The sequence below is a fragment of the Carassius carassius genome, chromosome 43 (genome assembly GCF_963082965.1).
Source record: "Carassius carassius chromosome 43, fCarCar2.1, whole genome shotgun sequence".
NCBI classification, from domain to species: Eukaryota; Metazoa; Chordata; class Actinopteri; order Cypriniformes; family Cyprinidae; genus Carassius; species Carassius carassius.
This window is the reverse complement of record NC_081797.1, coordinates 18,364,072-18,388,191: the sequence shown is the minus strand read 5'-3', so window position 1 is coordinate 18,388,191 and position 24,120 is coordinate 18,364,072. Positions and strand designations below refer to the sequence as shown.

The window sequence follows — 24,120 nt, the reverse complement described above, 5'->3', positions numbered from 1 at the left end:
CGTGTGCGCAAGTACTAGATGTGGACTGTAAAAAAAAAAACTGTTATTTTACGGAATTTTACTGTTTTATTTTACAGTTTTTTTTCACGTAATTTTGAAATACAGTTTAAAATTGTAAAATTACAGAAATAGACTGTAAATTTACATATCCTATGTAAAATCACATGAAAAACATGTCAATGTGCATAACGCCACAAAAATATTTTTGAAGATTTATTTCACATAACACACCAAAAACAGTGCGCTATATGTATGTTTATGTGCAGTATGTATGTATGTATGTGTGTGTGTGTGTGTGTGTGTGTGTGTGTGTGTGTGGCATTAATAATATAATGCCATTTTTTTTAATAGATTAAAAATATAACAACTGTACAAAAGTTCACGTTCATTATTATTATTATTATTATTATTATTGTTTTTATTATTATTATTATTATTATTATTATTGATATAATATGTATATGTTGCCTACATTGCGTGTTTGCATAAAAGAGCAGGTGAATCAGTTTTTGAACCGGTTTGTTGAAACATCCTTCCCTAAAGAATCAATTCTAGCAAAAGAATCGTATTTCCATAGTACTGTCAACTGATATCTTCATCTTCTTCCGCTTGTCAAAATAGTTCTGCTCAGTTTGGTGTTTTATTACGCATTTATTCTCATAGTACCGTTTCATAATGTGATATAATGCTATAATAATATGCTGATATTTAAATTACAAAAAAAAAAAAAACATTTTAAATATTCGAACTGAAGGAATTCCCACCCTAGCGCAAGGATACATTCTCCTCCAAGCACGCAGTGGGGCTGCAGCGCGCGCAGAAGGAATCACTCGACCTTCAGTTTCACGGTCAATCTTCGATTTGAGGCGAAAATAAGCAGGTAAAGTTCATGATTTCTAATTCTGGTCATTACTATATGTTATTTCTACTATATTTGAGTTCCAGCATTTAGAATGTTTACCTTTTTGAATCGTTAAACCAGTGTTTCAAACTTCGGCGCTGACCAGTGCCGTTAGTCGTTAAGTGTGGCTAACTTCTAACATTATTTTGTCCCTGAGGGAAAAACAGGCTGACTTTAAGGAAAGTCGTTAGCTGGTTGTCTACGATACTTTTATTAAATATTATTATCATTTGTGGTTTAAGAACTCATGAATTTAACAGTTAGCACAGGTAAGTTAACGTTAAGTTCGAATATGTACGTTAGATATGTTACCAACTTTACCGAACTTCGACGCATAATGCAGTGTTTTTAATCGGTTTTGATATACATAATCCAGGGCTCTCAAGTGTCACGCATTGAGCGTGACAGTCACTCATTTCGGTCTTTTGTCACGCACTCCCGCCACACATTGTATTTCTCACGCAGAAAAACTATTTATAATATATTTAATATGCCGCAGCGCCCAAAAGTTATCTGGTCGCGCCGCTCTCACTATGGAAACCGGCAGGAATCAAGCGCGTCTCCCCTGGAGTTCTTAATCGAGCCTGCCACTTATCAGCCAATCAAAAAAAAGAAATAGGCTACACAATAGCCAATCAGAAAATAGCACTATTGTATCTGGGTAAGATTTAACGCAACAACCAATGAAAAAAAAGCATCCTGGAATTGTTCACCATTTTCCTCGTTCACCCACAGAGGAAACCACTGGAGCTCCGAGCATCACTTTGAGCACAAAGTAAGTAATGATCTCCTGTTACAACAAATTCATAACTTGTTTGACACAGACAATGACAACTTGACTGCTGTTAGAGAATGTTTCCCAGATAATTAGCATCAGTTTTTCATGAGTGTCTGTTACTTAGCCAACAGTTTTACAGCCTGTTCACTGACAACATCTGCTCAGAACAAGTAACGTTAGTCTAGGCCTAGTCATATTTTCGTTATCACACGATGACTGACATATTGTCACATTATAATTATATCTCTCTCCAATAGGCTTAATAATTTTATTAGCACTAAATTAATTAAAGTGTATTGCATAGTCGATGTTATAGGTCACTATTAAAATCATGTCATATTTTATAATTATATAATTAAAAAAAAAAAAAAACGTTTTTACATACTGATTATATATTTTTAAGTTTAATGGTCATGATCACAAAATGAAGTGAAGTGACATTCAGCCAAGTATGGTGACCCATACTCAGAATTTGTGCTCTGCATTTAACCCATCCGAAGTGCACACACACAGAGCAGTGAACACACACACACACTGTGAGCACACACCCAGAGCAGTGGGCAGCCATTTATGCTGCGGCGCCCGGGGAGCAGTTGGGGGTTCAATGCCTTGCTCAAGGGCACCTAAGTCGTGGTATTGAAGGTGGAGAGAGAACTGTACATGCACTCCCCCCACCCACAATTCCTGCCGGCCCCGGACTCAAACTCACAACCTTTCGATTGGGAGTCCGACTCTCTAACCATTAGGCCATGACTTCCCGTCGTGAAGAAAATAAAATAAATCTGTCTCTCACTGTATTCTAATCAGTCTTGTACACATGTGCCCTTTTTAAGATTTCAAGACCCAAAGGAACAAGACCAAGTAAGTGAGGAGTTTATGGAGTACCAACTCATGGACATTGCCTTGCCCCAGGACCCAACAGTCTTTGATGTTATGGAGTTTTGGGGAAGAATGTCCACAACAAAGAACAAGGTAAGAAATATTTTGCACACAACATGACTTGCTCATTAGTAATTACGATGAAGGGAAAACATTTGAGAAATAGAGGCCCCTGGTTCCTTTTTTCAAAGGTGACTGGCTTGAACCAATTTGGGAGGCTATCAAAGATCGCAGCCTTGGTTTTAGTGCTTCCACATTCTAATGCTGAGGCTGAGAGGGTATTTTCGATGGTTGGTTTGAGCAAAACCTCAACACGAAACAGTTTGTCTCTGGACGGGACATTGTCCTCAATCATGGCCCTGAAAATGGCTGGGCTTGAGCCGAACTGTTTCAAATGGGAGCCAACACCACAAATGATAAAGGAGTCCAAAAAGGCAACAAACACTTACAACAAACAACACCAGTCATAATCTCTCTCTCTCTCTCTCTCTCTCTCTCACAAACACTCGCACTCAAACACACACACACACACACATTTTATAAATGGAAATTGAATAAAAACTTTGTATTTGATTAAATTGTCAGTGTCATGTGTCAAATATTTTCTTCTAACGTTACTTTATTTTATCTGCATGTTTTACTCTTTTAATACCAGATATAGTCTCACTGATGGTCTGAAATATCATTACAGTCAGTATTTAATCACTTTTTAATAAATTATTTATGTTGGTTACCCTTTATATCTGTCTATTGTTTAAGCAAATTAAAAGTATTTCAAAAAGCTGGTGACTAAAACCACTGACCAGTTAAAATTGTGAATGAAAAAACAATGTCTGCAGTGTGTCATCTGAGAATTCATATAACTTTGTAATCTTGTAATCTACGCCTAGGGAAAAAAGTTTCACAACTTCTGTTTCATGACAGTTTTAATCACCCTTCTATAATTAAAGACTGTTATTGAAGCTTGTAGGGATTATTGATACTCACTGATGGGGTATCACATGGGGTATGAACAGGTGACACAGATAAGGTTCAGAACTATAGATATAATACATTTATCAATATATTTCTTTGTATTTTTGTAGATTTCCTAAAATTTCACATTTACATGCTTTTTTTTCTCCTTACAGATAAGTTCTGTGAGCGGCTAAAACCAAAGTCAACATGAAAGGGTGAGTTACACAATGCAAAGATGTTCACAGATTACACTTGTAATAGTTATGGTGTTTCTTTGAAAACTCACAATTCACAACATCAAGGGCTACACAGAAATGAGGCACACTACCTATTAGCTTGTTGCTAGCAGCTTGCACTTACGATTCAGAAATTACGATGAATTTAAAAGTCATGTTTACCGTAATCATCAGCAGTTATCTTCTGTGTCACAGGCAGGGACCTTTTCATGTCAATTTACTAGCTGTCAGAAAAATAATTGTGTGTGGTATGTTTGAATATATTTAAAGGAAAACAATTTAATATTTGCAGTAAGTTTATCACATTGTAACTGATCTCATCTTTTTCTTATGCATGACAACAGGAAGTTCCCCCTTTGACTGCAGATAACTTTATGTTTTCTGTTGACCAAGTCATAGTTAACGGCCACATCACCATCTTCTACGACGCTCTGAAGCTGATGTTTGCTTCATACTACTGCTTGAACATTTCATACCCAGGAAACCAAGGAGAAATGCAAGAGATTGTGCAAAGGTAAAAACACACACTCATAAACTCACTCTCACACATATCACACTCACACGCGTGTCCTCACACACAGTCACTCACTTTTTTCAACACACACTGACTTACGCATCCTTACATACACTCACTCTAACACACACTCACACACACAGTCACACACGCACCCACACACTCACACACAGTCACACATGCATACTCACACACTCTCACACACACAGACACTCACATACATGCAGTCACACACACATCCTCACACTCACATAGACAGACTCACAAAAGCATCCTCAAACTCACACACGATCACATACACATTCTCTCACATGCATTCTCACACACACACTCACAGTCACACATGCATCCTCACACTCTCACATATACACACTGTCACACACACATCCTCAAACTCAAACTCACACACTCACATACACATACTCAGAAATGCATCCTCACACACACACATACACACACACACATCTTCACACAGTTACACACTTTCACATAATCTTACAAATGCATCCTTACACTCACACACTCTCACATACACATTCTCACACACACACACACACACACTCTCACACACACTCTCACATAGACAGTCACACATGCATCCTCACACACAATAACACACTCTCACGCGCATCCTCACACACGCTTCTAAGGCTGCATGATTAATCACATGCGTTTTTCAGGCGTGTCTCGTCAGTAAAGCCGGTCCTGTGATTAGTAGTAAATATTCATCACCTGTTTTCAAATCGAACAACATTTAATACACAGAGCTGTAGTTCACTGACAAGTTACACAATATCCTGTTCATAATCGAATGCGATTCATCTGCAAACGCATCTGACAACCGCATGTGATTAATCGTGCAGCCCTACATGCACAGTCTCATCCTCACACAACGCACTCTCTTACATTGTCACAACCTTCTCAGTCTGCCTCACAAACAACAACCTCTCACATACTTCTTTATAGCAAACATCCACCACAAGCATGCCCTTTACAAGTTCTTATTGTTCTGCTTTTATTTTAAATATATTCACAGCATATGTTACAGTCCATGTTTTATTACTAAGGATTTTTTTTTCATTCAACAAATGCCTTTTTAAGATGAACCCCGAGAAGGGACCGGAAGTGGATAAGACCACATCGAGAAAGAAATCGTCAGTCAGTCCAAACGTTCTTTCACTGATTAACAAGATTGCGGACTATGAAAGGATGGAGTAAAACTTTGAGTGTCAGATCTTCCTACATTGGCTAGCAGAAATTCTGGACAGTGTTACAGACTTAAAATACTTACTGATTATTTGCTTTCATGGTTGAATTATTTTTTTTCATGCATCATCTGTTGTCAAGATAAATTAATCTGTTCACAGGTGGTTCAGTTTTAAGGACAATTTAATTATTAATTTTTATTTGTTTACCAAACTGCTATATTGTTGTTTTGAACAATTATTTTATTGTGTGTTGTTGCAGTTTTATATATATATATATATATATATATATATATATTTTTTTTTTTATATACTGTTGCAGTTATGAACAAACTGAATTTGTATGTTGTTGCAGTTGTGATCTACAGTAAATTAAACCTTTGGGCTTATTTTTTTACTGGAATATTGTTGCAGTTATGATCGTTTGTAATAATATTTTCTATACTATTGCAGTTATGGACAAATTATTGGAATATTGTTGCAGTTGTGCTATAATCTTTATACTGGTATATTGTTGCAGTTTTGAACAAAGAATATTAGTACATTTCAGACCTGAACAAACTATTGGTATATTCTTGCAGCTAGGTCAATAAATTATTAAAACACATTTTCGCACTCATGGCTGATTATTTGAAGTTAAAGTGTTCAAACTTTATGATAATTTAATGGGTTTTTTTTCTCAACTTTCCACAATATTTATGTAAAACAATTTATTAAACATTAAAAGCTGAAGAAAATACAGAAAATCTCATGTAAAATTACAGCAAAAAACTATTTTTGAATTACGGAAAGTTACCGTTACTTAATGTGCCCGTTATTTAACGGTATTTTTCCGGCACCCCAGCTGCCGGAATTTTTACTGTTTTTTAACGGGATTTTTTTTTTACAGTGTGTTTTTACAGTGTGTTGGGGAAGTAATACGTAACATTTTCATTACATTTTGCTTAAATGAACGAAATTACACGAAAAAACATTCGATCATTTTGCTGAACGAAATTCAAAAGTCCGAGTCGGTAAAATAATCCGAACTTCCCATCACTAGTCGACTGGGGCCCTTCTATGATTTGAGGGCCCCGCGAATGATGACACGCATTTTATTTGTTTTATATTTTCAAATGCCCAAATTGAATGGGTGGTCATTTGTCAATTTAAACGATTTTTTAATGCACAGACCAATTTAAACATGATACAATTCACAATGACGGTGAGCAAAATACAAAACATATTTTATTAAAAGAATATATCTGAATAATTCATACATGACAAATAGCTGAAAACGATAATAATAATAATAATAATAAACTGTCTAAATAAAAGCGGGAAAAAGATTAGAAACATACACAGCAGCACCACACTATTTAGCATAACACCTCCCACAATAGGCTATTGGGTGAACTAGAATGTCATAACGTATTTCTAGTACAGATTCCACATATTCCACTAGCCACATATCTGTAAATTCCTTTCGATATATACTCGAGAAAGTGTTTTAAATAAGTCTAAAGTTATATAGCATCATAAGTCTGGTTGCTTTTTTTGATCGACATATTTCTAATTTATGCAATGCACATTGATGCTATTTAAATTTTAAATTAAATGGCATCCAAACGTCCAAAATATCTTTCCGGAGCCGAAAAAAGAAAGAAGAGAAAAGCAGATGGAGAAAAGCAGGCTCAAAGTAAAGGTATGTTTTGCTAAACATAATACATTATTTATTAGAGTAGTATTAATACTTGATTTAATAAATGTGATGATGCCCATGATCACAGACATACTTGTGTGATATGTGAGAGAAATTAGGCCACATTCAGCATGTTTCATTAAGTAATCAATTAATTATCCATCCCACTAATTCATGCTAAAAAAAGGTCTCCTCCTCTTTCCAAATTTAAATCTGACTAAATATTTTTACACATGTATTACATGTTGAGTTTGTTACAGGTAATACAAATGTACATTTAAATATTGAAATTGTATATTATGTGCTCTCTTCTCACTGTTTTTACACCAGTGGGCTCAATTTTTTTTTATCTCGTCTAGGGCCCCACAACCCTTTGGGCCAGCACTGCTCCTGCCTGGTCCTCTAACATCAGGCTTCATATCTTCAGAGGGCAATAAGAAGAAACACTGCTTTAAATTCAGTTGTTAACTACACTCCATTATTATGCTGTTGGAAATTTCTGGAGGTGGTGGGTGATGGCCTGATGGATGGGGGATGGAAGCACACATGACTCTTTTGTGTGGGCCACTTCTGCAGTTTGCAGGTGGCTGAAGAGGATGCATGGCTTTGGTGATAGCTGGCTGCTGGGAGACAGAGGATATCTTCTTCACCCATACCTCCTGTCACCTGTTCCGTCACAGTGTCTGGGTTGTGTTCCCTGGGTGTCCACTAGGTGTCCTCTGTTCCCACGGTGTCTGTCACATTATCACTTCCTGTTTCCTTATTTGGTCACCTTCCTCATTGTTTAGTTAACTGATTGTTCCCCACCTGTCTCCTGTTTCCCCATTATCCTTTTGTGTATTTATACCTGGTCTGTCTGAGTCTTTGTCACGGAGTCCTTGTTGTATGACTGATACTTCCCAGAGTCTGCTCTTCCCATGTGTTCTTGTTTTGTTTCTATGTGTTTTGGATTTTCTGGTTTTGACCCTGCCTGGACTGTTTAACCCTTTGGATTTGCCCTTGTAATAAATCTCACACCTGCAATTGGATCACTCCTGTGTTTCTTGTATCACCGTTCGTGACAGAAGGACTCCGTCATGCCTAGATCCAGCGGTGTGGGATTTCGAATCTGTTCCCCAGCCACCATGGAGGAACGGAGGGGCAGATTCCTAAACTTGACCACCCTTCGTCAAATGGGGAGTGAGGTGGGTGGCCTGGCACAATTGTTTTGGACAGCAGTCGGATTAGGGTATAATGACGCGGCACTGAAAGACTTATTTAATAATTGCCTGGATGACCCTTTGCCTCAATGGGAGATGAAGGGGTTGGAGATCCTGGACTTTTGGGGGTTTACCCATTACCTGCGCCATCGTGCTAAGTGGGATGCAGCAACCACACCTGAGTCTCCATAGAGGGCGAAGGAGGAGGAGGAGGAGGAGACAGGCGTCTACCGTTCCTCAAGGTCCGGAGAACGTTCCCGAGCGGGCCGCTGCCGTCCAGGAGGACGTTCCCGAGTGGGCCGCTGCCGTCCAGGAGGACGTTCCCGAGCAGGCCGTCGCCGTCCCCAAGGCGGTGACCGATGCTGTTCCGGAGGCCGAGGCGGTGCCCAATGCCGTTCCGGAGGCCGAGGTGGTGACCCTCCAGAGTCGAGTCAGGTCCCAGTGGACCCTCCAGAGTCGAGTAAGGGGACAGTCACCGCTGACCCTCCAGAGTCAGGGCCAGTCACCGCTGACCCGCCAGAGTCAGGGCCAGTCACCAGGGACCTTCCAGAGACAAGGCGGGTCACCGTTGAACTTTCAGAGTCAAGTCAAGTCACTGGGTGGTCTGCTGCTCCGCCCTGTTGGACTCCGGCATCGACCACAGGGACGTGGTGGTCCTCTGCTCCGCCCTGGGGGGCTTCCGCTCTGACCACACGGACGTGGTGGTCTTCTGCTCCGCCCTGGGGGGCTTCCGCTCTGACCACACGGATGTGGTGGTCTTCTGCTCCGCCCTGGGGGGCTTCCGCTCTGACCACACGGACGTGGTGGTCTTCTGCTCCGCCCTGGGGGGCTTCCGCTCTGACCACACGGACATGGTGGTCTTCTGCTCCACCCTGGGGGGCGCTTGCCCTGACTACACAGTTGTGGTGGTCTTCCGCTCCGCCCTGGAGGACTCTGGCGTCGACCACAAGGATGTGGTGGTCTTCTGCTCCGCCCTGGGGGGCTTCATGTTGTTGTTTTTGCCTTTTTTGTGTTAATTTCTGTCCCTGTTCCTTTCTGTTAGTCTGGGCCTCCGTCCCTCCCCCTGAACCTCCTTCTCCGGTCCTCCTCCCTCCTGGTCTCCCTGTTTTGTGTTACATTCTGGTGCCTGTTCCCCTTGTTTTTCTTTTCTGACCCTCCGTCCCTCCCCCTGAGCCTCCGCCTGTCCACCTCCCTCCTGATTTCTGTTTTGTCTATCGTGGTGCGTCTGGAAGCCGCTCCGTAGAGGGGGGGTTCTGTCACAGTGTCTGGGTTGTGTTCCCTGGGTGTCCACTAGGTGTCCTCTGTTCCCACGGTGTCTGTCACATTATCACTTCCTGTTTCCTTATTTGGTCACCTTCCTCCTTGTTTAGTTAATTGATTGTTCCCCACCTGTCTCCTGTTTCCCCATAACCTTTTTGTGTATTTATACCTGGTCTGTCTGAGTCTTTGTCACAGAGTCCTTGTTGTATGACTGATACTTCCCAGAGTCTGCTCTTCCCATGTGTTCTTGTTTTGTTTCTATGTGTTTTGGATTTTCTGGTTTTGACCCTGGCTGGACTGTTTACCCCTTTGGATTTGCCCTTGTAATAAATCTCACACCTGCAATTGGATCTCTCCTGTGTTTCTTGTATCACCGTACGTGACATGTGCAGCATCCAGCCACCACTGCAGTTTAAATCATTTATTTAATCTGACATAACATCTGTTAAATATGTGGTTTATTTGCTGATATGCATTAAATGAACACTTAAAAACACGCACAAAAAATAATTTTGCAAACAGTGTCTATCCTGTGTGTCTGTCTGTCTGTCTGTCTGTCTCTCTCTCTCTCTCTCTCTCTATATATATATGTATATATATGTATGTGTGTATATATATATATATATATATATATATATATATATATATATATACGTACATACACAAACACATTTGTAGAGAGTATTCTATTTTATAATTCTGTAAAAACAACAAAATCTCTCACATATTTATACATTTTTGTTACTTTATTTTGGTACATTCATTTACTATAAAATTACTTTCTGATTTGAGTGTTAACATTTTATATAAGTGAAAACCTCTAACACACTGTTTTACCAATATTGTTATATGACAAATATGTCTTTTGGAATGTTTTTACAAAGGTAACTCACTCGACAAACTCACCGTTTCTTCGCACAAACGAAACGATGCGGCTGTGTTCCAATCGGCAAGATTAATGCTTTCAGAGGGCACTTCTAAGGGAGAATAATTGCGAGGGCCGCGTTGCTATATAGTTTCAAACTGCATTTGTAATAAAAATAGAGAAAGCGAATTGGGTAATAAACTTTAACCACAACTTTAAGTCTTTTAAATCATTAAAAGTGGATGGTGAAATCGTCTAAAGGAATTAGGGCATAGGGTCGATAACTCTGAATAGAACATAGCCCAGTTGCGGCGCAATCAACGACGTCGACAGAGCAAACTACGACGAACTATGCTTCTAACCACAGGTGGAGAGCTGTCGTTCCAACGACACAAGTTTGTGATGCAATTTGCGAATGTTCGTTTGAACTATGGTTTCGGGAAACACCAAATCGATGAACTACGTTGGTAACGACGGAACATGCGACCATAGTTGGCTAACGATGCTTTCGGGAAACGCACCCCTGTTTAGATAAAATAACTGACAATAATGTACTGTTATTTTCCTCACAAACACAATTTGCACAGCTGATGGGCTAGTATTAACAAAAAATAAATAATAATAAAAAAATAATATATAATAAATAATAATAATAAAATAAAGGTCTTTCCATCATTAAGGTAATAACATCACAGTTGTTTTATCATCTTGTCTCAGTTATAAGTTATAACTATATTAAAACTTGTTTTGAAAAATTTCTTTGTCATTTGAATATTGATTTTTAAAATCGATTTAAATCATAAATCGGATTTATTTATTTTTTTAGGCCATATGCTATCGCTCAGCACTAAAAGCAAGTAAAGAATGCTCCCTTTAAATCACTTGTGTTGTCAGTTAATGAAGCTCTTTTTTACATCGTGTGTATTTTGTTGATTATAATGAGAGAACTTGAGTTTAATCGTGAGGACAGTTTATTAATCTGTCCATTTATTTTTTTCAAAGATTTAATCGTGCAGGTTTAATTTTATTCGTTTCTTGTTTTAGGCTAATTAGGCCTAAATAATGGGAACGAAATTATACAGTGCTTCATGTTTAAACATGCAACAATTTCTTAATCAGTTTACAGACAAATGTTTTTTTCCCCAATAAGTTAAAGGACAGGTAATGAATAACAAAAATGCATGTTGTTTTATTAACCCTCTGGAGTCGATTAACGCGGATACGCGTTATGAGTCATTTTCTCCTGATAACCCCGAAAAGAACTTAAATTAAACTTTCAGTTTTAATCATACAGATAAGAGCAATACATCAATCGAATCTGTAAAGGGTCTACTTTTTTTGGATACAGACATAATAACAACAAAACTTTGTGCACTTATTAAATAAAAATAAACAAACAAGCTGTGCTGTCTGCAGCCTTTGTCTGCGCTGATCTTCATTTACAAACACGTCATTAAAATGAACTGTAACTCCGTGAATACTCAACGAAAATACATGAGAGAGATATCTATAGAAAGCTTGACATGTCTACTTTTAAACTAAACAAGTGCCTCCGAAAACAGATATTCTGTGATAAAGTAATCCTTATGAAAACAACAAAATATATTTATATTGAAAATATAAATTAAAATATAGGCATAATATATGAAAATATTGACATTTTGCATATTAATCCATGTAGCCAACCCCCCTAAAATAGGCTACCACTTTTAATGCTCCGATGCAAAGTAAACCACAATTACTTTTGAAAAATATAACGCATAATATAATATAAATAATACTGCACACCTTTTAAATGTGTCAAATCTAAAATATGGTTTAATACCATGTAGATTAGAGAAAATATAATCACAGGTTCAGGTAGCCTACAGGCTTGACATTTATCCTGCTTGAATTTGTTCTAAGAAATGCACATAACTTCATAAGTACCAAACTTTCGTCTGTGGATATTAAATATTAAATATTTTAACTACAGTGTTTTTCTTTAATTTTCCCTGACTGAAGCCATCAAATCTAACACATCAGTGAGGCAAAACTGACGTCTATTAGCGATAATGTGTTTTGATGCGCTTGTTTGATAACTTGTGGTTAAAGCGCCACTCAGCGGTCAAAGGTCGGCGGTAAAAAGGGCCTTTTGGATGTCTACTTAGTGTATCTTTACTCTGAATTTACATTTTCACATTTTAACACTTTTTAATGTGACTAATAATATGTCACAATCGTTGGCGACCATAGCCTCATATAGGCAGCATAGCGACATGTAGCGTCATTGTGCTTTGGGCATCCCGAGTTCGAGTCCTGTCTAACTACTGTCCTGGCAAGTAATAATATTTCAAAATCAAAACTTACTCGTCCCATCTCGTTGCATCTGGTCAGCATCACTATGGTGAAGACATTCTTCTCCCAGACCATTCTCCAGAATTCATTCACTGTTACGGGCAGTGGACCCTGAGCTGCTATAAACTCTTTTCTTGAATTATAGCCCTGTTCAAAGAAAAAAAAATTAGGAAAGAAAGAAGAGTGAAAACATGCTTAAAAAAAAACACTTCAGAAATGTTCACTTCCGTTTACTGTATATACTCACTGGGATGTAGTTGGCGTTGATGTAATCATCAAAGGGACTGCCACACACTGATAACTTCACTCTTGAAGCATCATCTGATAAAAAAAAACATACAGTTAGTATCAGAAAGTAGTTATTAATTAAGAACTCAAAATTATGCATCTGATTTTATATAAGGTTTAAAGTTACACTGTAGCGTCATCAGTGTTGGGAAGTAACTAGTTACAAATAAATGACAAAAATGGGTTCTAGACGTGACATGGCATTATCACTGTCCCACTAGATAAAAATGAATTTAATTAATATTTTCGTTATTTAAAATTAATAAATAAATAAATAAACATTTATTTGTCCTAAATGGACTTGTAGTCATAAAAGTGTTAGATTTTTTTTACATTTTTGAGCAAAAAAATCTCAGAACTGTCCTGGGCTCTTAAGAGCGTTTTCTACGTGCAAACTTACGAACGCTCGCAGCAATTCCACGAGCGTTTCCCAAAAATGCACTTAACATGAACGCGCGAGAACGCGCTCTACGTGCTACTTACGAGTCGCTGTCCATTCGCGAAGGGCTGAAATTTAACCTTATATGGAATCGTATTCTGAACGTTTAACCTAATAATTGTCATCTGTTTTGGATTACCAATCAAGACAATCAAGTCTATATAAAGCACCTACATACAGGCGGAGACACTGACAAAATGGCTGAACAAAAAAAAAAAACAAGAAAAGATACCTTTCAAAAGGATGAAATTAATGTCCTCTTAGAGGAGATAGAGAAAAACAAAGATGTGATTTTTACCAGATTTAAAGGACACCATACTAATAAAGAAAAACAAAACAAAAAATGTGGGAGGACATTGCTACCAAACTAACTGCAACCAGGGGTGTTCAAAGGTCAGGGAAGGAGGTCCGCAAGAAGTGGCAGGATTTTGCAAGCCTGGCAAAAAGGAAGAGGGCACTGCAGAGGACTGCAATTAAAAAAAACAGGTGGTGGGACCAATGAGTGCCCCCTTCTTACAGCCGAGGAAGAAAAGGCCTTGTCAATACTTGGCACAAGTGCTTCAGATGGAATTAGTGGTGGTATTGACATCCATGGAGGAGTAGGGATAACTCAACCTGAACCTGAGCCTGAACCTGAGTCAGGTCCTTCATGCTCAGAGGAACCATCAGTTTCATCTGCCATCTCCGAGCACCTACCATCTCCTAGTCCTCCAAAAAACCCTCCCAGGCCACAGCCTCCATCTTCAGTGGTCCAGACTGCAGCCACAACAACTCAGCAGTTTGAGAATGTCTGTAGCTGTAGTCAGGACCTAGTGCAGCTGGAGAGAGAGAAACTAGATGTCTTGAAAGACATTAGGCAATGCCTTCAAGAAGCCAACGAGAGAGACAACAACTTCCAACAGCAGCTCATTGAGCTCAAGAAGGCCAAACTGGCCTTAGAAGAGAGGGGGCTTGCACTAGAGGAGATGAGTTTTGCAAGGCCCTCAATTTCTGTGCCAATTATCTTGCCTGAAGACACCGGTAATATGATTTATTGTTTCAGTAATTTGTGCAATGTGAAATGTTTTCTATATGTAGTTATGACTCATCTCACTGTACAATGTATTTTTCAGGTTGTGGGGAACTGAATAACCCAAATTAATAAAACTATGCAATGTTTTTTATTAATAAAGCTATATGCAGTGTTTTTGATGTCCATGTGTTTGTTGAACCATGCACACGATGCCTAAGACCATATGAAATAATATAATAATTGTTATGAGTTCTTCCAAATGTTTCTGAAGTAAATGGCTAATGGTTGATGATTATTTTCAGACATAAGCATTTAAGTTTCAATATTATTAATATAAAGTCCATATATTTGGCATGACAGATAACACAAATATGTATACAGTACTTCATCTAGCCAATACATTTCTACAGGTATAGACAAAAAAATCAACAACATTTTTTACCAGTACTGTTCTATGTATACATTTTTATAATAAGCACAACTTTTCATCATTATGAACAGAGGATAGATTAAAGGAATATAATATGTAATCTATACAGTTTCTAAGCATGCCACACCTTCACTTTCTTCAAGGTAGGGCCTAATGTCATTACTGAAATTGATGATAGGCAGTGGGATATGTGAACATTATCACAGCCTGATGACCTTGACATGGTTTCTTCAATTAAGCTAGGATTAGTATAGAGTTTACACCTCACTAGACTTGCAGAGGAAATCATGGCTGCACTACAGCGTGTTCTTCAATTGAGGGTCAGAGAAAGACAAAGACAGAGACGACCATGAAGTAGACTGGTGACTTTAAATGCCTTCATCAGACAGCATCAAAACCCCTTGGATATCCTTGATGACATGGCTATAATAAGGCAATACCGTCTGCCCAGAGGACAAATAGCCCAATTGCTTAATAGCATTGGACCTCAGCTGATGCGTGCCACCAGGAGAAATTTTGCCTTGTCCCCTGAAATCCAACTCCTATCAGCCTTGAGATTTTATGCAACAGGCAGTTTTCTCCAGGTACTTGGTGATGGGCTTGGACTAAGTAAGGCATCAGTTTCAAGAGCTGTTCAAGCGGTCACCAATGCATTACTTCCACTTGCTGTGGAACACATTCAATTTCCAGCATCAAGACAGGACATCACAGAAATACAACAGTATTTTTTAACACATCATCACATTCCACAGGTCATTGGAGTGATCGATGGTACCTTGATCCCGATCCTTACACCATCTGTGGATGGCCATGTATATATATGCCGCAAAGGCTATGCAGCTATCAACTGCCAGGTGATCTGTGACCATAAGGGTTTTGTGACGAGTGGGGCGGGGCCGAGGGACATGGGAGCGAGGCCGGGGGAGTGATTGGAGATGAACTACACCTGTTCGTCCCACCGGTCTCGAGGCCCATGGAGGAGATGGAAGGATATAAAACTGGAGCGACGACAGTGAAGGACGAGAGAGGACCAGGCCTGGGCTTTTAGTTGTGTTTTGGTTTTTATTTTATGCGCACCAGTCGTCCGTGAGGGGCTGGTGCGCTGTTTTGTGTTTATTTTGTTATTAAAATGTTTTTGATTGTCCGCCGGTTCCCGCCTCCTTCTTCCGGATGAATATGAAGGTTTATATCCTTCCATCTCCTCCATGGGCCTCGAGACCGGTGGGACGAACAGGTGTAGTTCATCTCCAATCACTCCCCCGGCCTCGCTCCCATGTCCCTCGGCCCCGCCCCACTCGTCACAGGTTTGATTACAGACATTGTGGCAAGGTGGCCCAGAAGCACACACGACTCCTTCATGTTCACCAATTCATCTGTTGGTCAGGAGGCACAAAACTTACAGGGACAGTGGAGGCTGCTTGGGGACAGTGGTTACCCACTGAGGCCATATTTCTTCACGCCTGCGGCTAATCCTATGAATAATAGGGAGACAAATTTCAACGAGGCACACCGTGTTGCACGTAGTAATGTGGAACGCACAATAGAGAGGTGGAAGATGCGCTTTCGGGCAATTCACCAGTCCAGCGGTGGTCTTTTGTTTGCTCCACAAAAGTGCTGTGCAGTAATAATAGTAACAGCTATGCTGCACAACATTGCAGTGCAGATGAGAGTGCCCTTACTTAACAGGGAGGAAGATGAAGAGGTGGAGGAGGAGGAGGATGTGGAGGACGAAGATGGCATGGGACCACATGGCCAACCAAGAAATGCCCAATACATGGCTGGTTTTTGTGCACGTCAGCAAGTCATTGACAGATTTTTTTAATTCATTCCTATTTTGCCCAGTCTTTGAAGCAAATTTCCCACATTACTTCTTTTATGATTTTTTTTGTTCATTCATTTAATTTAGATGTTTTTTTATCTTGTTTTCCCCTTTTTATTTATTTCATTTATAAATTCATGTAAACAAAAAACGAGTAGTACAATAAAGTGTACAATAAAGTACAATCAAAATATTATTATATTACTCGCGTTGCAGTGTGTTAAATCTAGATAAAAGTGTAATCTGCCGGTTGTCCTGCAGGTGTCCTCATAAATCTGTCTTCTTACGATGCACTTGGGGATGTACGATTACTCCAGAGCAATTGTAGATCTACGAAGATTTTCAAGTGCTACTTAAGCTACGATGCTTTTGGGAAACAGACCGTAATGTTAAGATCAATCGTACGATCGTTTTTACGATCAATTTAGGCTTACGATGCTTTTGGGAAACGCAGCCCTGTAGTGTGACTGTTTCAAGCATGGTTCAATAAATTACAGCTGTTATAAATGAAAAAGAAAAGCAGTTTTTTATATATATAAATACCTCTGGCGCAATTGTACAGGTGTCTATTTTAGTAAACGGCAATAATTTCTTTCATCCATACATTTCTGAATTTTTGTTTTTAAACCTGTGACATGTGCACATGGTAAATTTTTGTCTCGTCATTGTGCAAATATTTAACTTTTTGGAAACCACTACAAAAATTGTAAGTTTTGATGTCCTTTGGTGTGACACCCCTATATATATATATATATATATATATATATATATACAGTACAGGCCAAAAGTTTGGAAACATTACTATTTTTAATGTTTTTGAAAGAAGTTTCTTCTGCTCATCAAGCCTGCATTTATTTGATCAAAAATACAGAAAAAACTGTAATATTGTGAGATATTATTACAACTTAAAATAATAGTTTTTTATTTGAATATACTTTAAAAAAAAATTTATTTATTCCTGTGATGCAAAGCTGAATTTTCAGCATCATTACTCCAGCCTTCAGTGTCACATGTAACATCCAGTCTGTCACATGATCATTTAGAAATCATTCTAATATTCTGATTTATTATGAGTGTTGGAAACAGCTCTGCTGTCTAATATATTTGATGAATAAAAGGTTAAAAAGAACTGCATTTATATAAAAAAAAAAATTCTAATAATATATATTCTAATAATATATTTTCTTTACTATCACTTTTTATCAATTTAACACATCCTTGCTGAATAAAAGTATTGATTTTATTTTTAAAAAAGAAAAAAAAATTACTGACCCCAAATTACTGACCAGTAGTGTATATTGTTATTACAAAATATTTATATTTTAAAAACATAGCTTCCTTTTTTTTTCTTCTTTTTATTCATCAAAGTATCCTAAAAAAGTATCACATGTTCTGAAAAAAATTAAGCAGAAGAACTGTTTCCAACTTTGATAATGAATCATCATATTAGAAAAATTTCTAAAGGATCATGTGATAATGATCCTAAAAATTCAGCATTGCATCACAGAAATAAATGATAATTTAAAGTATAATAAATTTAAAAAACAATTATTCTAAATTGCAATAATATATCACAATATAATTTTTTTTTCTGTATTCTTGATCAAATAAATGCAGGCTTGATGAGCAGAAGAAACTTCTTTCAAAAACATTAAAAATAGTAATGTTTCCAAACTTTTGGTCTGTATATATATATATATATATATATATACCTTCTCTCTCTCTCTCTCTCTCTCTCTCTCTCTATATATATATATATATATATATATATATATACATACATACAATATATATATATATATATATATATATATTGTAGAGTCACACTGAAGGCATCAAGGGCTATTTGACCAAGAAGGAGAGTGATGGGGTGCTGCGCCAGATGACCTGGCCTCCACAGTCACCGGACCTGAACCCAATCGAGATGGTTTAGGGGTGAGCTGGACCGCAGACAGAAGGCAAAAGGGCCAACAAGTGCTAAGCATCTCTCGGGGAACTCCTTCAAGACTGTTGGAAGACCATTTCAGGTGACTACCTCTTGAAGCTCATCAAGAGAATGCCAAGAGTGTGCAAAGCAGTAATCAAAGCAAAAGGTGGCTACTTTGAAGAACCTAGAATATGACATATTTTCAGTTGTTTCACACTTTTTTGTTATATATATAATTCCATATATAATTCCACATATGTTAATTCATAGTTTTGATGCCTTCAGTGTGAATCTACAATTTTCATAGTCATGAAAATAAAGAAAACTTTGAATGTGTCCAAACTTTTGGTCTGTACTGTATATATATATATATATATATATATATATATATATATATATATATATATATATATATATATATATATACAATATATATATTAACACAAAAGTTATGCAAATGTGTCTTGCTTAGCGCTAATAAGAGGTTAGCTCAGAAAAGCAAGGTCATTAATTGACAGAAAAAGGTCATTAATTAGATCAACAAATGATCACAGACCCTTCAGCAAATAAACATACTAAGTGCCAAGATGTCTGCGAATGACTCCAGACCCCTGGCAACCACAACCCCTCAGCAAAATGTTTACGACCTGTAAATATGTGGAGAGGATCTTGCTCCTGCTGAGTTCTTTTGGAAACATACATAACAAAAAACAAACATAGAAAATGTACTTTTCTATAATTAATTCTTAAAAAAGCTTTCTTTGAATGGACATACATATACTTTAGGTCATTGTGTACAGTATGTTGTTAATGTTTTTGTATACTATCTTTTTGTCTTGTATCCTGTTTTATGCATGCTTGTGATAGAACTTTTCATTCATTTAATTTTACCTATATGTAATCTTACCATGTTTAGTATCTATGAATTCGTCTTCTGATGATCTAAACGAGAGTGTATATTATATGTTTATACCTATGCAACCTAGTAGTGTTTTAAGAATCCTTACTAGTTTGTATATCAACTTCATTAGTAATAGTAGCCCTTTATTATCACTGGTCACAGGTAACAGCGAAATTAGCCATCAACCTGTCCATACATACAATATAACAAGGGGGTAGACAGGACAGGAAGACAGGGGGTTAAGGAAGAAATACAGCATAATATGTGGGAGGGGAGGAGAAAAAAAAAACAACCACCAGACTATGCTCCTGTGGGAAGTACAGTGTGGGAACTTGAAAAAACATCTTGGCAACATAAGCACATAATCAGTACAGCATAAAAACTACATGACTTGCAACAGGGGAAGGGAGTGGGGGGTGGAGGTAACCCAGCACAGGTAAGCAGCCATCTGGTCCTGCAGCCATTCTCGTCACTGGTCACAGACCTGCTTTTCAGACTGGTGGTACAAAGCGGTGAGGGATGGGGGCGGGGGGTGAATGCATATCTATTATATATGTGCGTATGTGTGTTTGTATATATGTAAAAGTTCTTGTATGTGTAGGCCTGGAGAGTCGCTACTCCTTGCATCAAATCTAGGTCCCGTAGTTCACAGGATTGACATAGCGATACACAGAAAGTTGCCATGGAGACAGCCTTGATCAGGTCCCAGACAGAGTCAACAATCTGCAGGTGTCTGTGGACGTGGGGGAGGAATGCAAGAGCTTCTCACTGCAGTGCTCTTCCAGTTGTTGTTCCAACAGCGGCCTTGGCTGAGGTCAGTGCTGATTGAGGGGAGCCGAAAGCAGGTAAGATCGGGATTGTTTGGTTTAGGGGCGAGTATCTGCATTCCAATTTACACGACTACTCTCTTAGTCCATTCTGGTCTCCGAATCGATCCATTTGCTTTCACAAAGCTGTGAGCTTCTCCGTGATGTTATCCATATTGCGGTTAATAGTCCCAGTCTAAGTGCTGACCACTCTGCACACTGCTTCAATCCTGACGTGCAGCGTTCTGAGGCTTTGGACAGCTGTGTCATGGTTCAGGGTGCTTCATCGGCTTCCCTGTTGTCTGTGTCCTGTCATTGTCTGCAGCTCGTGACCTGGGCAATCAGCGCTGATACATCGGTGCTGGTGTGTGCAGATCACGAGCTGATTGCCCTCACCTGTCGCTTGTTCCCATTTTCCCTTATATTCCCTGCTGTGTCTGTCCCTTATTGTCCGTAGATTTAGAAGGGGCATGTGGCGGCCTCGTGGGGGCGTACGATGAGCATCACTAATACATTGCTGCCCTCTTGTGGTCGTTCCGTCCTCCAGGCTTCATTACAATTTAATAAAACTCTTCACCAGGTGTCAGCTTTGATCGATTCTGGGGCAGAGGGTGATTTAATGGACACTGAGCTGGCTGCCTGATTAGGTGTTCCATCAGTTCCGCTGGTCATGCCCATTTCAACCAGGACTCTGTGCGGCACCCATCTCACCAGAATTACCCACTCCACCAGGTTTATTACTCTCACCCTCTCGGGTACATAAACATAACCTGCACATTGACTGGTCTTAATTCTGTTCTGGCATGGAGCTCCTTTTGTTTATCTCAATGTTTGGGTCCTTCGTTTTCCCCTGTTATGTCTTGTTCTGTGTTACAGGAGGAGCCGGTGAGCCTGGCGAATGTACCGGAGGCTTACCATGACTTGAGAGCGGTTTTCAGTAAGTCCCAAGCTTTATCTTTTCCTCCGCACCACCCGTACGACTGTGCGATAGATCTGTTGCCTGGCACTTCTTCACCTAGGGGGCGCCTTTACTCTCTTTTTGGGACTGAGAGGGAGGCCATGGAGAAGTACATCAATGATTCTCAGGCAGCTGGCATCATCCGGCCCTCTTTCTCTCGGCTGGGGCGGGATTCTTCCTCGTGTGGAAGAAGGATGGATCGCTCCATCCCTGTATAGATTGTCGGGGGTTGAATGACATCACGGTCAAGAATTGTTATCCCTTGCCGTTGATGTCATCGGCCTTCGAGCTCTTGCAGGGGGTGACCATCTTTACAAAGTTGGACCTTCGCAATGCTTATCACCTTCGGTTCAAGTTCGGATTAGGGAGGGGGATGAATGGAAGACCTCCTTTAACACCCCCATGGGGCACTTTGAGTATTTGGTCATGCCCTTTTCGTCAATGATGTGCATAGAGACATGGTCGACCGGTTTTTATTTGTTTATCTCGACGACATCCTGATCTTCTCCCAGAACAAGCGTGACCATGTCCAACACATCAGGCGAGTGCTCCAGCGGCTGCTTGAGATTCGTTTATTCGCCAAGGTGGAAAAGTGCGAGTTTCACACGTGGTCGGTTCCGTTCCTGGGATTTATTCTTTCACCCGAAGGAATCTGAATGGATCCTGCCAAGGTAAAAGCAGTTGCTGATAGGCCCACCCCAGATAGTCAAAGAGCGGTCCAGCGATTTCTGGGGTTTGCCAATCATTGCCACGTTGGATTATTTTTGGATTTTCTTTTACCTAATAAACTGTTGCACTTATCCTCTGCATTTGAGTCCTCTCTCTTCATGCACCCTGACAAGCTGTTACCATTTTCTGAATTCCTCGATAAACCAGGGCAATGCCTAATCCAATCAGCAGAAGACCTGTTATCATGGTTCCGAATAGGTAGATATCTTCAATGTCCTCTACGGAAAGAGCTGCCAGACACATGACCCGCCACCTCTCCTACGTGTCCATCGTGTAGCCAGCAGCCAACGTGCCGGCAGGGCAGTCAGGTTCCCCTGAACCTAAGCTTCTTGTCGAGAAGATGGTGTCAATTGCGTTGAGAGACCAGTTGATCAAATCCATGATTTTTTTTATTTTTTAGTTTGGAGAGCAGTGCAGAGATAGTCTCTCAAAGTATAAGACAATAGACGAGATGAGAGGAGCAAAGCAGGGAAGGTAAGGAAGAGGAGAGGGAGAAAAAATGTGACTGCCTTCGTTAAGAGCAAATGCAGAAAAATGAAAAAGAGAAAAATGCAAATAAAACTCCCCAGTATTTCCAAACTCCCACTTGGAATTTCAGCCTTTCTCATTGGACAAGCCCTTCCTAAAAAGTGTGAACTGTCTTAGTCTTTAAAAAGGTTCATACCAGATCCAACCCTATCTCTTGATCTCTCTTGACCTCTCTTCAACCTGCTACCCTTTCTTCTGCTAAGAGTATGTGAGCTAGAACTCTCTTGGACCCCCAAGTCTGGACCAGGCCTTGCACCTTGATTTTTGCATTCACCAAATCTCAGGATCTCAGCTGATGTTTCTCTTAGTCCTATTCACTTTCCACTTGGAAGAAATTCCCAATCACCATCGAGTCAGGACACCTTTGGAATTCATCACTCTTCAAAACCAGAAGAATGTGATCGCCACTCCTACACCACCGAACCTCCAAACCATCAAGAGTTTGCATCCAGACGCTCAATCCAGTGCGATTTACAACGCGATTGACAATGTTGTGATAAGTAGGCTATACCAACTTTGTAACTCGTTACTAGAGCTGAAGATCTTTGCCCGAACCTGGAGGGACCCGACGAGTTCAGTCCAGTTCGGGTTTAATTTATATAATTTTACACGGGCTCGGGCCGTGCTCTGGCTTGTTCTCCGGTTTGGTAAATAAGCGGTCATGTGGTGTGTTTCGATTACCGCAAGAAACAAATGCGAAAATGTATGCGGAGTAGGTGAAACGGAGGCTTGCCTCTGGTGGATACTGTGACGCGTGGCCCGAGCTCTCATCAGCATCGCCCTGGAAACAGAGCAGACACACCTGCACCTGCTCATTACGGGCTGAGCGGCCACACCTGCAGCCCATCAGAAGCGGGCATTATAAGCAGCGTCGTCGAACACAGAGGTGAGAGATGTCTCCAGAAGACTCAGCTAACAATTCTCTGTGTTTCCCCTCCAGACAGCAACGTGTGACCGCCAGCCCGCTAAGGACACGGACCTCATGGACCTCACGGACCCAGACCGCACTGCGCACCAAAGGAGGAAGAGAAGGCTGAGCACTGAGCACCGGAAACCCTTCACGTTGGCTATTTTCCCCACATCACCTCAATAAAAGGGCAGGAACGCACTGAAGCCATCTACAGTGGATGCAGTAATTTTCCTCCACAAAAACATGTAGGCCTAGCCAAATCTGGTGAGTAAAGGTTTTAAAAATCATAACAAAATATTAATTGAGTCTTAAATGCATAATGTAGACAGAGTAGGCTAATGTTGGCATTATTCTTTTATGTCAGCTGCTAGTGGCGAAGCAAATCCAGCGGAGCCTTTATCTTAATTTCGTTATTGCCAAATACCCATCTTAATTTAGAATTAAGAATCTTAATTTAATTTGTTAAGAAAGAAATGGTTTATTTGTGCGTTGGCCTATTTATAGGCTAAATGAGCCTATGCCTATTTAGAGTGCTGAGATGTTACGATGTTACAGAGGACT

The 24,120-nt window shown here is 39.6% G+C and overlaps 1 protein-coding gene across 1 annotated transcript in view; it reads right to left on the bottom strand.

Annotated features, from left to right (window-relative positions):
• The window catches only part of LOC132124594 (receptor-type tyrosine-protein phosphatase eta-like), a 51,543-nt gene that overhangs the window by 15,128 nt on the left and 12,295 nt on the right, over nucleotides 1–24,120 (bottom strand). The window contains exons 3-4 of the mRNA XM_059535679.1: nucleotides 13,060–13,133; nucleotides 12,825–12,959 (exon numbers count right to left, since the gene is read on the bottom strand). Coding sequence (XP_059391662.1) covers nucleotides 12,825–12,959; nucleotides 13,060–13,133 — 209 coding nt within the window. The remainder of the gene's footprint in view (nucleotides 1–12,824; nucleotides 12,960–13,059; nucleotides 13,134–24,120) is intronic.